Below are 13,459 nucleotides of genomic sequence, written 5' to 3' on the forward strand. Positions count from 1 at the left end.
AGTCAGGGTGAGTGGTTTGAGTTTGACAGGACACATTTTGCTGGCTCTGAAAATCTGACAGAGTAATGGTGTGTGAAATGGCACAGAGGACACTGGCTCACTTTGGGATGAGACATGGACGCAACTGTAACACATGCCTCCCCACCCAATCTTCGAAGCTGCTTTGTCCAAGCTTTCTTGTATCTTTCACTCACAAATAACACCAGTTCAACACACCCATTCAGACAACATGGTTAACTGCACTGAGTCATCGCCATTCACACAAGACTTCTTTTTAACCCACTGTCAGAAACGTAGGCCAATCTTCATTCTACCACCTCAAAAATATTTCTAAAATCAAATCATTCCTGACCACCTGACAAAAGTAGTTAATGCCTTCATCTTCTCCCGCCTAGACTACTGTAACTCTCTCTAAAAAGAAATCCATCCACAGTCTCCAGTTAGTCCAAAATGCCGCTGCCCGTCTCTTAAATGGTTCAAGAAAATATGATCACATCACACCTATCTTAGCATCCCTGCACTGGCTGCCAGTTGAATTTCGAATACATTTAGTGTGGCATTGTGCAAAGTTTTTAGATGAGAGTTTTACTCCCCTGATGACTTATGGTCCTCTATTGTGTGTATGAGTCATACTGTGTAAAACATTCACCATTGTTCCGTCTGTATGATTGAGAGCGGGGGGGAAAAACTCCCTGTGGATTAAAAAGACCATCCATCCTCTCAAAACCCACCTCTTCAAAATTGGTTTCCCCAGCTAACTGCACCTCCTTGTCCTATTGTTCTACTGTTCTTTATAGATTTTACTCTATTGACAATAATCTTCCGCCGTAGTCTGAAAATCACCTCTTCAGACTCCATCTTAGCCCATAGCACTTGCCCTAGCCTTAACGACATACAGGCGTATGCGTAGGCTCAAGTTATGTAACTTAAATAGCACTTTATGTAGACATAGCACTAGTGTACTGTATACTATAGTGTATACGCATAGTTTCATTATATACACGCTCTGGGTTAAGAGTGTCTGCTAAATGCCATTGTAAATTGACATGACTAATTGTGTTTTTTTCTAATACTTTTTTGTGTGTTTTTTTTGTTTCCTCCCTCCACCATGTAAAGCAACTTTGGGTACTTACAAAAGTGCTATATAAATCAAATTATAGATAATATTATTAGTTAAAACATGGTGTGGTACTTTTCCGCTCTTAGCCATAATTTAAGGCTAATTTATCTGTGTAAAAGATTTCATACAAAGTCATTTCAAATTGCTTTACATAAGGCTATAAAGACAAAATAATTCATTAAAAAAGGAAAAACTACAGGTGTGACCTTGTGTTCCAGAGTTGTTGAGAACAGCATGCCTTGCTGAAAAACACTGTAAAAAAATAAGTAATTTTTCAATGGTGTCTAGCTCCGTGTCCTGTGGGACAGTCATAAAAGTCGTCCTGGGGGAAATGGTTGTGCCGTCGGTAACGCTGTGGCCTCACAGCTAGAAGGTCCTGGGTTCCATTAACGCTGGGGGTGTGTTCTCTCCTCCACGTCATCTTTGCCCATACCCTGGGTGGGGTTGGTAAAAGGGCCTTTCTGTGTGGAGTTTGCATGTTCTCCCCGTGTCCCCTAGGGTAGTACACTCACAAAAAACAGGCAGTAATCCTGGTCTCTAAACTGCCTCCCCCTGGCCAGCCTGAGGGAGGGGATCAGGTGAAAAGAAGCGGCTTGGACACATGGAAGCATGATGTCAGTCCATTGCTCTCCCCAGGTTGGCGGAGGGAGTGTATTAGATAATTGACACTGGGTGAAAAAATGGGTTACAAAATTGTGGCATAAATAATAATAATTTTTAAAAAAGTCCTCCTTGGCAGAAAACACCATTTGGGGGGAAAAAGTAATCCTTGGCAGTGTATGAGTGGAAATCATTATGACAGTTATGCAAAAAATATTATTATATCAAATAATTGTGATTAGGTGATAATAGTGACAGGCCTACTGTTTGATGCTGTGCAGGGTTGTGGGAAGGGATTCATGTCAGATTGAATGCTTTGGTTGATGTGTTTGCAGCTGCATGCTGATAAGCCATTTTGAGGAACCCAAGCTAAGCGATGATGAGGAGCCACCGACGGAACAGGACAAGAGGAAGAAATTGGTGAGTTCAGGCTAAATCTTTCTTGCAAATCATTTTTTTCCCTGCATCCCTGGCTGGCTGGGTCTGTCGGAGCACGAAAATAGTGTTTTGTTGGTTTTCACAACCAAGTGTCACAGTTGCGCAGCCTAACACACACACACAGACACACACACACACACACACACACAGTGGTCCGGGGACCCCCACACGATAACTCTTTCATTTCTCGACCGTTTCGGACACGGGGCGGCTCGCCGGAACAGGGCTGGCACCCTGGGCGCGTTCCTGTGGGTCTGGAAGTTCCTAGGACCCCCACAAGGAGTTGCACCACTCACTTCACACGGGTGTGATTTTTGTTACTCACTTACTTTATTTCCTTGCCACTCCCCTCAAAGTAATAATCAAAGAATAGCAGCAGCATTAAAATCAGTTTGACCGTTGGTCTTAGCTCTTAAAAGATGCTGTGTGCAAGGGCAGTATTAAGATCTCCCAAGCTTTCTTTTTTTTCTGGCTTGTTCTTTCATGAGCCTGATTGTCCGGAGGAAGTAGCTGTTTAGCAATCTACTGCCCTTGGTTCTGTGGCTACGAAGCCACCAGCATCTGTAATAGTCTGTGGTTGGGAAGGCTATAGGATCATGTATCATCTGTAATAGTCTGTGGTTGGGAAGGCTATAGGATCATGTATCATCTGTAATAGTCTGTGGTTGGGAAGGCTATAGGATCATGTATCATCTGTAATAGTCTGTGGTTGGGAAGGCTATAGGATCATGTATCATCTGTAATAGTCTGTGGTTGGGAAGGCTATAGGATCATGTCCTGAATGGAGGGAAGCTCACAACCCTCTATTGCTTTGCTGTTCAGTTGCCATACCATGTGGTGATGCTAGTTGGGGTACTTACAGTATAGTGGTCTGTTTGCAATGAATCCAATGAATAGGTCAGTATCAGTATGGCCAAGCCAGCCAGTACGTATATGGTTGAAACCCCAAATAATTGATAGAAGATGTTTTTCAATAGACTCTGTTACTACTGGGTGTGCTATATAACATCAGCATGGTACAAGTCATTATCTGGTAATCAGGGCTGTTGTTGGGGATCCACAGGTGGGTCTGAGCAGGGGACCGTCACCTAGCTAATTGATTCCTATTTCCTACACTAAACTGTGCATGCATGCATGCATACATGTGTGTGCGTGCATTGTGCTCTCGGGTGCATTGTACTCTTGTGCTTGTGCTTGTGTGTGTTAGTTATACTTACATGTACATTAATTTCTGTTAGAAGAGAGTGTTATTGAGAGGAGAGATCTCACAATCATTAGCTCCAATTTGGCTCCCATAATCTTTTCAGTCTTAGGTTAGAGAGCTCATAGCGTGTGGTCATGGTTCTGTGGTTGCAATTGGGCATAATGTGCATGTGTCTTCAAGAGCTGCCAACTGACAGAAGTCACTGTTTATTCCTGCACACAATCCCTGTCTCTTGATGAATAGTTGCCTCCATCTGCCTCGGCTGTGTGTCCTGTCTGCTCCTAAAGTCGGTTCTCATTTATCACATAAGCGGGAAAAAGATAATAATAATATATATTTTTTAATCAAATCTTGTGTTTCTCGTGGATGGCCCAGATGGTAATAACAGCGTTCCTCAAGATATCTCATGGATGGCTTGGATTTGGTTAAATACCTAAATTACCACTCACTGCCATCTTATAGTTTTTTCCCCCCTTACCTTTAAAGTCCATGCGTTCCTGTGTTATATGGTCCATCGAAAATGCAACAGGAAGAGAGATAGATGTGTTTTGTGATTTCCTGGTTTCTGGTTTCAATGGGACTCGAACAGTGAATCATAGGAGAAGAAGAGTGACATCTAGTGTAAAAATGAAAAAAAAAAAAACACAATTTGTGTCAACATACATCCTTGGCAGTGTGCGCTTTAAAACAGGTTAAATGCCGACAATTTACGGCCTTATCACCTTATGGCCTTTTCATACGTACTCTAGATGTAGCATAATTGGAATCGGCCATGAAAATGCCATATCGGTATCGTATCGGTCTCAAAATAATTGTTTAATCGGTTTTCACCAGCAAAACTAAATTAAAAATGTATAAATGAATCAATGAGTTCAATATAAATCAAAAGTCTAGTACCTCTAGTCTAGAACAAAAGCCAAATCAAATCTTAAGTAATTCATTCAGTTGTGAAAACAGACACTTGGAATAGTGTAGAGTAGAAGAGTATAGGCTATTTATTGATTGACTACTTTATTAACAGGCTTTTGGCCAAGCCCCTAGGGCCTAGGAGGCTTGTTTCCATTGTGGTCCTTCTGTATAATATCGGAATCGGTCAGAATCGGTATCGGTATTGATATTGATCATAATTTCATAATCGTGCACCCCTAGTGCACTCAAACGTATTATTATTTATTTTTTTAAGGACCCCCATAAACCCGAATTAAACTAAAGTGTACAAATTGAACCTAATGGACTTGAATTTGGTTCCATTTGTACACTCTCAGACCTGTAAGGTGAAGAGAGATCGCCTGGGTTACTCTAGCACCCATAATACTACTGGCAACTACATTCAAATATTAGATTATTTTGGTATTTGGTATTTTTGGTATTTTTTTACAAATGTTTTGAGAAGCTGTCTTCAGATACCCTAATGAAGAGAGGGTAAAAGCTGAAAAGTTTGTAATTAAAATCTAAATGGAGCGAGACTGAGTTATTCACTATTTTACAGCCCAGGTTAACACTAGACCTGACAACTTTAACATCAGAGTTTGAAGCCGTTTCTTTCAATTTCAGCTTTCATCCCATTTTAATTGGACCTCAAAGTGATATAGTACAGTCAGTGGGAGAGATCATCTAGGATGAGAGAAATGTAAATCTCTGTGTGAGAGACAGGGCAGATAGAATGCTAATGAATGATAGATGCATTTTCCTCCTATTATTAATTATTTTATATGATTCATGACATGTTTTTGATACAATTTGATGGAATGTGGTTTTCTGTCATTTCGTAATTTCATATATTACAATTTTCTGCAAAACCCATTCAGAACCTCACCCACAATCTTTAGTAAATAAATAGAGGAGCAATAACAAGAGTAGTAACTGGTCGATAATATGTCCCCATACTACCAGAGTTGCGTGAACCCATTAGTGTTAAGTCAGGTTAGACCTATTTCACTTAGGAAGTGAAATAGTGGATAGTTATTCTGTATGTGTATTACCTTCAAACAACACAAGACACAAGCAAGGTTATGGCTTTGCACACAAATCTACACAATATCATGCTTCATCATTGTTGTAACTCACTCAGCAGTATATGAGTGGAATGTGTATTTATTTCCTATTATTCCTAAAGTGATTAACAAAGACATCTCGGGTCTGTCCCTCAGATGAACCTTAATTGTTAAGACATCCACACTTGATTTAACCCAATCGTTCCATTCCATTATAACTCTGGGTATCTCTGGGTACCTAGCATTTACTGTTGCCTAATTGCCCGGAGTAAGTAAAAGAAAAGGCCTCAATTTCTCTTATCAATTGTGGGCTGCAGCTGTCTGCCTTCCCTGAACCTCCTGCCTATGAACAGGCCGGGCTCTAGATTGCGATAAAATGTGTGTGTATGTAAAAATTCCATGTGGTTGCATTAATTCCTGTGTATGTGATGATCATTAGGGATTTTTTTTATTTTTATGAAAGGGTACTGTGCTAGCCATTGTGGTTGTGCTTTACTGTCTCAATTGATCTCTCTCTTCCTGACTCTCCCTGCCTGCACATTTTATCATCAACTGTACTGTATGTGGTGCTCTGATGATTACACTCGCCTAACAATCTTTCTGTTCTTTAAAGCTACTGTTTTCAGTTCTCTAATAAATTAATTAATTCTAGAAGTGCTGGGTCTTAATATGGGATGTGGATGCACTGCATCCACATCCCATATTAAATGTCTTTACTAAATAGTTACTGTATCGATTTTAAATCATTGTATCGTATCGCCATAATGAACCAATATCGTCCATGTATCGTCAATCATCTATCGTGATATGCATTGCATCGCTGTTAAAATGTATCATTACACCCCTAGGATGCACACATACCGTACAGTAATAAATGGTATTTGAGCAGTTCTTTCCCTGTAGGGCTAGGTAGTAGGAAAGTAGGAACATAATCTTACTAGAACCTCTCTGGGAGCCATAAAACATAATGATTGGCTATTTATATTAAGACAAATACCTGCCAGCAATACCATTAACTCTCCATAATCGTTTATTATTCAAAGATTTCCAACAGAGCTAGGAATTTAGCAGTCTGTTTGATGAAGTGGTTTCTGACCGGGCACCCATTTTGGTGTTGTTATGCTTTAGCTATTGAAAAATAGCAGATCTACAAGCTCATATCGCGCCACCGATTGGCGCGATACGAGCTTGTAGGTCTGCTATTTTTGAAAAATCGAAGAACGACTGACATTTTTAGAATCTGATCTCAGGTCAGAATGGGTTAATACATAAATTATATATATTAAAAAAAAAAAAAACAGGTATGTTCATCATTTTCACACCACGGGTACATTTCTTTATTTTTCTTTTGCTAAACTATGTTGGGCTTGCTTTGATCTGTATCAATGTTAAATAAATTATGAAAACTAGCACCAGTGCAAAACCACATTATACCCCAAGTGAGCTGCTTTGTGTCACTATATTGCAGTACAAAAGTACTGTACTGTTATGTTTGTGGGCAGCTCTCGGGGATCAGTCGTGCAGAAAATCTGAATGTGTGCGCATAAAGTGAAATATTTAAAACCTTTTTGTTTTGTTTTTAATATTGATGATTATGCTATACAGAAATAGAGTCTGCAACACTGGTAAGGAATAACTCATCTCCACTGGTTTATTAATACAACGTTTCGATTCCTGAAGAAGATCCCAGTGATGGAAACGTTGAGTTAATAAACCAGTGGAGCTGAGTTATTCCTTACCAGTGTTGAGTTAATAAACCAGTGGAGCTGAGTTATTCCTTACCAGTGTTGAGTTAAACGTTGAGTTAATAAACCAGTGGAGCTGAGTTATTCCTTACCAGTGTTGAGTTAAACGTTGAGTTAATAAACCAGTGGAGCTGAGTTATTCCTTACCAGTGTTGAGTTAATAAACCAGTGGAGCTGAGTTATTCCTTACCAGTGTTGAGTTAAACGTTGAGTTAATAAACCAGTGGAGCTGAGTTATTCCTTACCAGTGTTGAGTTAATAAACCAGTGGAGCTGAGTTATTCCTTACCAGTGTTGAGTTAATAAACCAGTGGAGCTGAGTTATTCCTTACCAGTGTTGAGTTAATAAACCAGTGGAGCTGAGTTATTCCTTACCAGTGTTAATAAACCAGTGGAGCTGAGTTATTCCTTACCAGTGTTGAGTTAATAAACCAGTGGAGCTGAGTTATTCCAGTGTTGCGGACTCTATTTCTTTCTCTTGTACTGCCATTTGTCCAGCACCAGTGGATGTGCATGCTCTATTACCTTTGATTATGCAATACAGCTCATGAAAATCAAAAATCCACATCTAAAAATATTAGAATATTACATGAGACAACCCAAAAAATATATTTATAATACAGAAATGTTGACAATCTGAAAGGTTGGTCTGGGTTATTATTATTAATTTTTCTTCTTCTTTTTCAAGTGCCTGGTTAATAAACCAGACCGAATCAGCCGTTGGCAAAAATAAATTGCCTGCCGGCGGATTACGGTCTGGAGAGGCTCAATTGTACTATTTCCTACACCAGAGAAATGGGGCGGCCAATCGGGACACGGTATGCAATATGGGCGGGCTTTGGTACAGTGACTTTCAATGCTTGAGACCTTTGACTGACAGTAGCTCTGACCAATTGCGTCAAAGAGAAAATGTTTCAACCCGCCCCCCTGGAAATCCAAGCTGAGCCTCCCCAGACTAATATCCCGCGGTCTGTGCGATATTAGTCTGGTTTATTAACCAGGCTATATATAACTCCCTGTGTAGGTTTGTCTTGAGATGTCCATAATGGAACTCATGACTGCCTCATGTACACATGCCTCAGCTTACGGAGTTCTGTGTCAGGCATGCCCAAATATAGAGTGTTGTGACGTCAGAACTGTCTAGCTCCATATATGGACACTGAGCAGGGGCCATGTCCAGAGTCCGCAGAGGCCTTTTGTGGCGCTTCTGGACAACCGTGGGTCCGACCGACTCGACACCGGGCACACTGCACTCCTGTGGGGGTGTGGAACGCGTGTGTCAAATTTGAAGTAGTAGGGCGAACGGTTCTAGAGTTACGTGGATTACAGACGTATACAGAGACTGCATTTATAGTTATTAGATCAATTATGTGGTGACTGGTGGGGTGGTTGGAAGAGGGTGAGCAAGCTATCTGTGTATATATTTAGGTATCTCTATATTATCTATATCTGTGCACTGTATGTTTCTATGTATCTTGTTCATGTTTTTATGAAACTGAAATTGAGATTCTGTATCTCAAGGGACTATCCCTTCAAGAAAAATCTGAATCAATGAAGCGCGGCATGGAGGTGATCAGCTGTGGCACTGTTGAGGTGTTATGAAAACCCATATATGTTTTAATACCAACCATAAGCTCATTTGTATTGTTGAGTCTAGTGTCTCATACCTTCCTCTTGACAATACAACATAAATTCTCTGTGGGGTTCAGGTCAGGCCAGTTGGCTGGTCAGTTAAGCACAGTAATACCATGGTCAGTACACCAATTACTAGTAGTTTTGGCTTTGTGGGCAGGTGCCAAGTGCTGTTGAAAAAGGAAATCAGCATCTCTGTAAAGCTTGTCAACACACGGAAGCACAAGATGCTCTAACATATCCAGGTACAGTAGATGGCTGTGTTGACTCCAGTGTGAGGTTTTCACCATCAGTGATCATTTGGATGCATCTGCTGGTATTGGTTCACTGTGTTTGATCAAGTCCAGAGCCAACCACTAAAGGCTCTCAAGTGGCCATATTGTCTTGGGATTGATTGATTGATTGATTGATCTTGCTCTGTTTATTTTTTTATTTTTATATTTTTGGTTGATTTTCTTCTTCCAATTAATAAAACGGAAGGCGGGGCTTTTCAGAGTAAAATCTGCCTCATCTGCTGGCGCTCTAGCGCCATTATTTTGAAGTGTGCTTGAAGTTTTGTTTGAAGAGTGAACAAGTTTTGATTTTATTTGTATTTATTTTTCCTAGCCCGCACTGCCAATCACGTGTTTTGAAGTGTGTTGTGTGTTTTTGACCGGCGCTAACCGCTCCAACATGTGTCTTTGTGTGTATGTGTGTCTATTTGCCGGTAGCAGCACGGTTACTATGGTAACAGGTCAGATCAATGGGGTCTATTCATCATCATCATACATTATCATGATCAAAGGCACCACTCACTTCACTTGGGTGTGATTTTTTTGTTTTTACGCTAGGTGGCCCTCTTCGCTAACATATGAGCAAGACGTGCTATTTTCAACGGACCATAACTAGCAAATAACAACAACAAATAACAGATGGCCGCATTGACAATTTCATTTTTTTCAGCAGGCCGTGTTTATCAACAACCGGGAGATTGATCGTATTCATGATAAATATTCTGTGAAAAAAATAAGAAAGAAATCGCTGGCAGTGGGTGGATTATTTATATATTTAATCTGGCAGTAAATAAATGACATTTGAGGAAATATAATTCGAATAATTAGCCACTATACACAAGCCATTCCTTGAGCATGTAATCCCAGTTGGACAAAATGTCTATCCCTCTCCCACTCTTCATTCATCCTTGTCTCTTTCCCTTTGTAGCAACCAATTTCAACCCAATCATCAGATGATTCCATGTCTCATGCATATCCATTGGCAGCATCATCTCTAGGCTGCAGGTGATGTTTCTGTGATGGTGTTGTTTTGCCTTGTTGATGAGGATATTGCAGCTTCCTCTATGGGGGACTGCCATCCTGAATAAAAGATGAACGGAGTGAACAGAGAGGATAAATGGGAAATTACTTGGCACACTGCTCCACAGGCGGTTTTCTTCATGACTCTTCAACAGTCCCAGAGAGGCACTTCTGTTTTAGGTATTCCTCTACATGTGTGTAAGTGCCATTTTTCGTATCAGTGCTTTTCTAGGCCTTTGTTTGCCCAATTAGTCCACTTGCCAGAATATGAACCCAGGCTTGCACATGTTGAGCAATTTTCATAATTGGCATAATATGTGACCATACCATTAACAACCTATAAAGAAAACAAATCTAAATTTCATCACGATTTATGTAGCATGTGACATGTCAAACTAGGGGGTTTTCGTGATGCTGAATCCATTTCAAGCATTTGTTTTGCACACATTTGGGCGTGGATATAGCAGTTTTTTAGCATGTTTTTTTTTGTTGCAAAACTAATGCTTGGAATGAATTCATTTTTTGCCTTCTATAGGTTGTTAATGGTATGGTCACATATTATGCCAATTATGAAAATTGCTCAACACATCCGGCAGTTTCTACATGCTGCATGGGGACCCATACTCAACATTTCTAACATAAAACCATGGTGTACTCAACATGTCCGGGTTCACAATGGGGCTCTATGGGCAGGCAAGTAGACTAAATGATAATTTAAGACTCTTCTAGACTAAACATGTTCTGTACACTTTGTGGCGAACAATGGAGGAGACTGATACAGGTATGTAACTATCAATAGTTACATACTGTATCAGTCTCCTTTAATAGGAGCCAGAAAAATATGGTAATGTGATCCATCGCTGGATTCTAACTGTTTATCATGCTATAAAATGCGGAAATCTCTAATCCATTTTACTCAGTGGGTTGACCAATTGATCTGAACTTGCGACCTTTGGGGGAAAAAGCACAATTATACAATTACTTCATCGACTTCTCCGTTGAAAATGTGCTCCCCTTGGAGAAGCAACACAGGAAACAATCCAATTCCATACCTCCATATTTTTCAAAGAACACACTGTACTGGAAAAAGGTAGAAATTACCTAAGCCCTACAATTTCAGGAATGATTGTGAGAGTGGGGGGTCTGACAGCATGGATGAGTAAGATGGAGGGGGAGAGAATGAATGCTAGTGACGGATGATGGAGGAGGTCTGAGGAATCAGCAATGGGACTGACAAACAAGTATGGATTCATAGTGTGTCTGGCCTCATAAATACAGTATGCCTCAGTGTCTGATCGATTGCAGCATACTTAGTGCTCAGAAGATGCACACAGGCTGTTGAGAAGGCAGTCCGGTCTCCATAAACAGAGATGGGTATTTGGAATGTGATTGTCTAAAGACTTATGTTGGCGCTCAAGTGTTGCAGTGGTAAAGTGCCAGCCCTCCACATGTTGTGCGTCAGGCTTGCCAAGTGTCTTAACTTGAAGAGTAGGACAGACGTGTTGCATCCTCCCAGTGTGGCCTGGCAGGTGAGCCAGCAGTAGTGAGCGGTGCGAGGTAAGAGTAGTTAGCAAAATTGTGTTTTGGCGTAATTGCCAAATGGCGGAAAATAGTCTTGGCACAAATGGGCATTGTCCAAAGAATCCAGGGAAATTTTAATTTGATTGTACGACCTACCATTCAAGAGTTCACTCATGTTCAACAATTTGGGTGACATTTCTGAGAGAGTCATGATTGAGGTTGAACAAATTATTAAAATAGAGGGTAAAGCCTTCTTTTGGTACAGAGTGCCAAGAGTGATGAAAAGAGGAAAGGTGCAGGATAGGGCTCCAGCTCTCTAGTACTATGGTACTCTCCCACAACTTGACATTTAATAAATTAAGAGTGCTTGTACAGAGACTCATCGGCATTCCAACATTAAAGCTACAATCCCCAAGTTGTATGTATGCTGCAATGATGTCTACTAGAATAAAGACACATTTCGTGTCCATGAATCAGGTGCGCTGCTTTAAATCACTGTTTTGACATTTTCTATCAGTCTGTGTGTAAAAAAAGAACAAGACCAAGTAATTACTTTTTCCCACCTTTCCCCCTCAGGTGAAATGGCTTTTGACTCTGTATTGCTAAACAAGAATAGCGCATATGTTAGATCAGATATTGGTAATTTTCTACTCTTGTCTTTCATTTGTAGTAAGCCCTTTGCTTGGACCTCAGATAGGGCTCCAATACGTATGTGTTGATTATGATTTTTATGTATTCATAGTGTCTTATTCCAAACAGTTCCTTTCCCCTCCAGGGGGAGGCAGTATAGAGAGTAGAGACCAGGATTACTGCATATTTTTTTGTGGGGGTCCCTAGTAGGGGACATAGTTGAGAACATGCAAACTCCACACAGAAAGTGTTGTGTGATTCTTGGACTGTTTCGGATTTATCTCCACAGTATGATCAGCATCATAAAACAAAAAGGATAGGAAACATCAAAGAGTTTAAACACATTGTGCTAATGACACTGGCTCTGTCTCTTTTTGCTATGCCGCACATACCCACTTGAGCCCACTACCCTTTACACCCACAATTGTACACACACAGGTTATTGTGATGCATTTGTTTGTGTAATTGCCAGTGATTGATGAAGCTTCGATGTCTGAATAGAAGATGGGTAGGCTTTATTTAGACACAATTGTGCAGAGAGGAAGAACTGCTAAACTAAGTACGCTGGGGTCCTAATAAAATCTAATGTGCCATAAATTGGCAGCATAATATACTGCTTCATGTTACCTAGATGTGTGTTGGGTGGATGGCACACTGTGAGGTTTATTGCATGTTTAGATGGGGATTTGCACATGTGAAATGGAGACCATTAAGCATGAATAGGGCATTTTAATGAATAAATCACCATAATTCCCCTCTTCATGCTCAGTGTCCTCTCCATGATTGAGATTTATTAAAACTGCATTGGATTCACAGTATCTCATAAACAAACTTCCTAGCCATTTATGCTAAGAATTTAACCATTACATGTTTGGTCTGAATTTCTCTCTCTTACATCTTATCTTCTCAGTCCAGATTACAGTATCAGTGTTTTGTAATAGTCATATAAATGTTAGGAATTATGGTTAATAACTGCTTCTGATTGGATGCCTTTGTAACTGAGGTTATGATTGGATGGCTTTGTAATTGAGGCTATGAGTAATGCCTTTGTAACTGAGGTTATAATAATAATAATAATAATAAACTTTATTTGTATAGCACTTTTCATACATAAATGCAGCTCAAAGTGCTTCACAGGGCAGGACACAAAAATAAAATACAATAAAACACAAGTAATTAAAATGATAAAACAATAGCAGAGAACAAAACTGAATATAAGAACATAAAATAAATAAAATGGTTTGATGGCTTTGTAATTGAGGCTATGAGTTATGCCTTTGTAAC

The 13,459-nt window shown here is 40.0% G+C and overlaps 1 protein-coding gene across 1 annotated transcript in view; it reads left to right on the top strand.

Annotated features, from left to right (window-relative positions):
- ipo11 (importin 11) overlaps positions 1–13,459 on the top strand; it is a 196,512-nt gene that overhangs the window by 143,494 nt on the left and 39,559 nt on the right. Inside the window, exon 29 of the mRNA XM_083785031.1 lies at positions 2,056–2,140. Coding sequence (XP_083641157.1) covers positions 2,056–2,140 — 85 coding nt within the window. The remainder of the gene's footprint in view (positions 1–2,055; positions 2,141–13,459) is intronic.

This window comes from Protomyctophum parallelum (genome assembly GCF_964188405.1).
Source record: "Protomyctophum parallelum genome assembly, chromosome: 15".
NCBI classification, from domain to species: domain Eukaryota; kingdom Metazoa; phylum Chordata; class Actinopteri; order Myctophiformes; family Myctophidae; genus Protomyctophum; species Protomyctophum parallelum.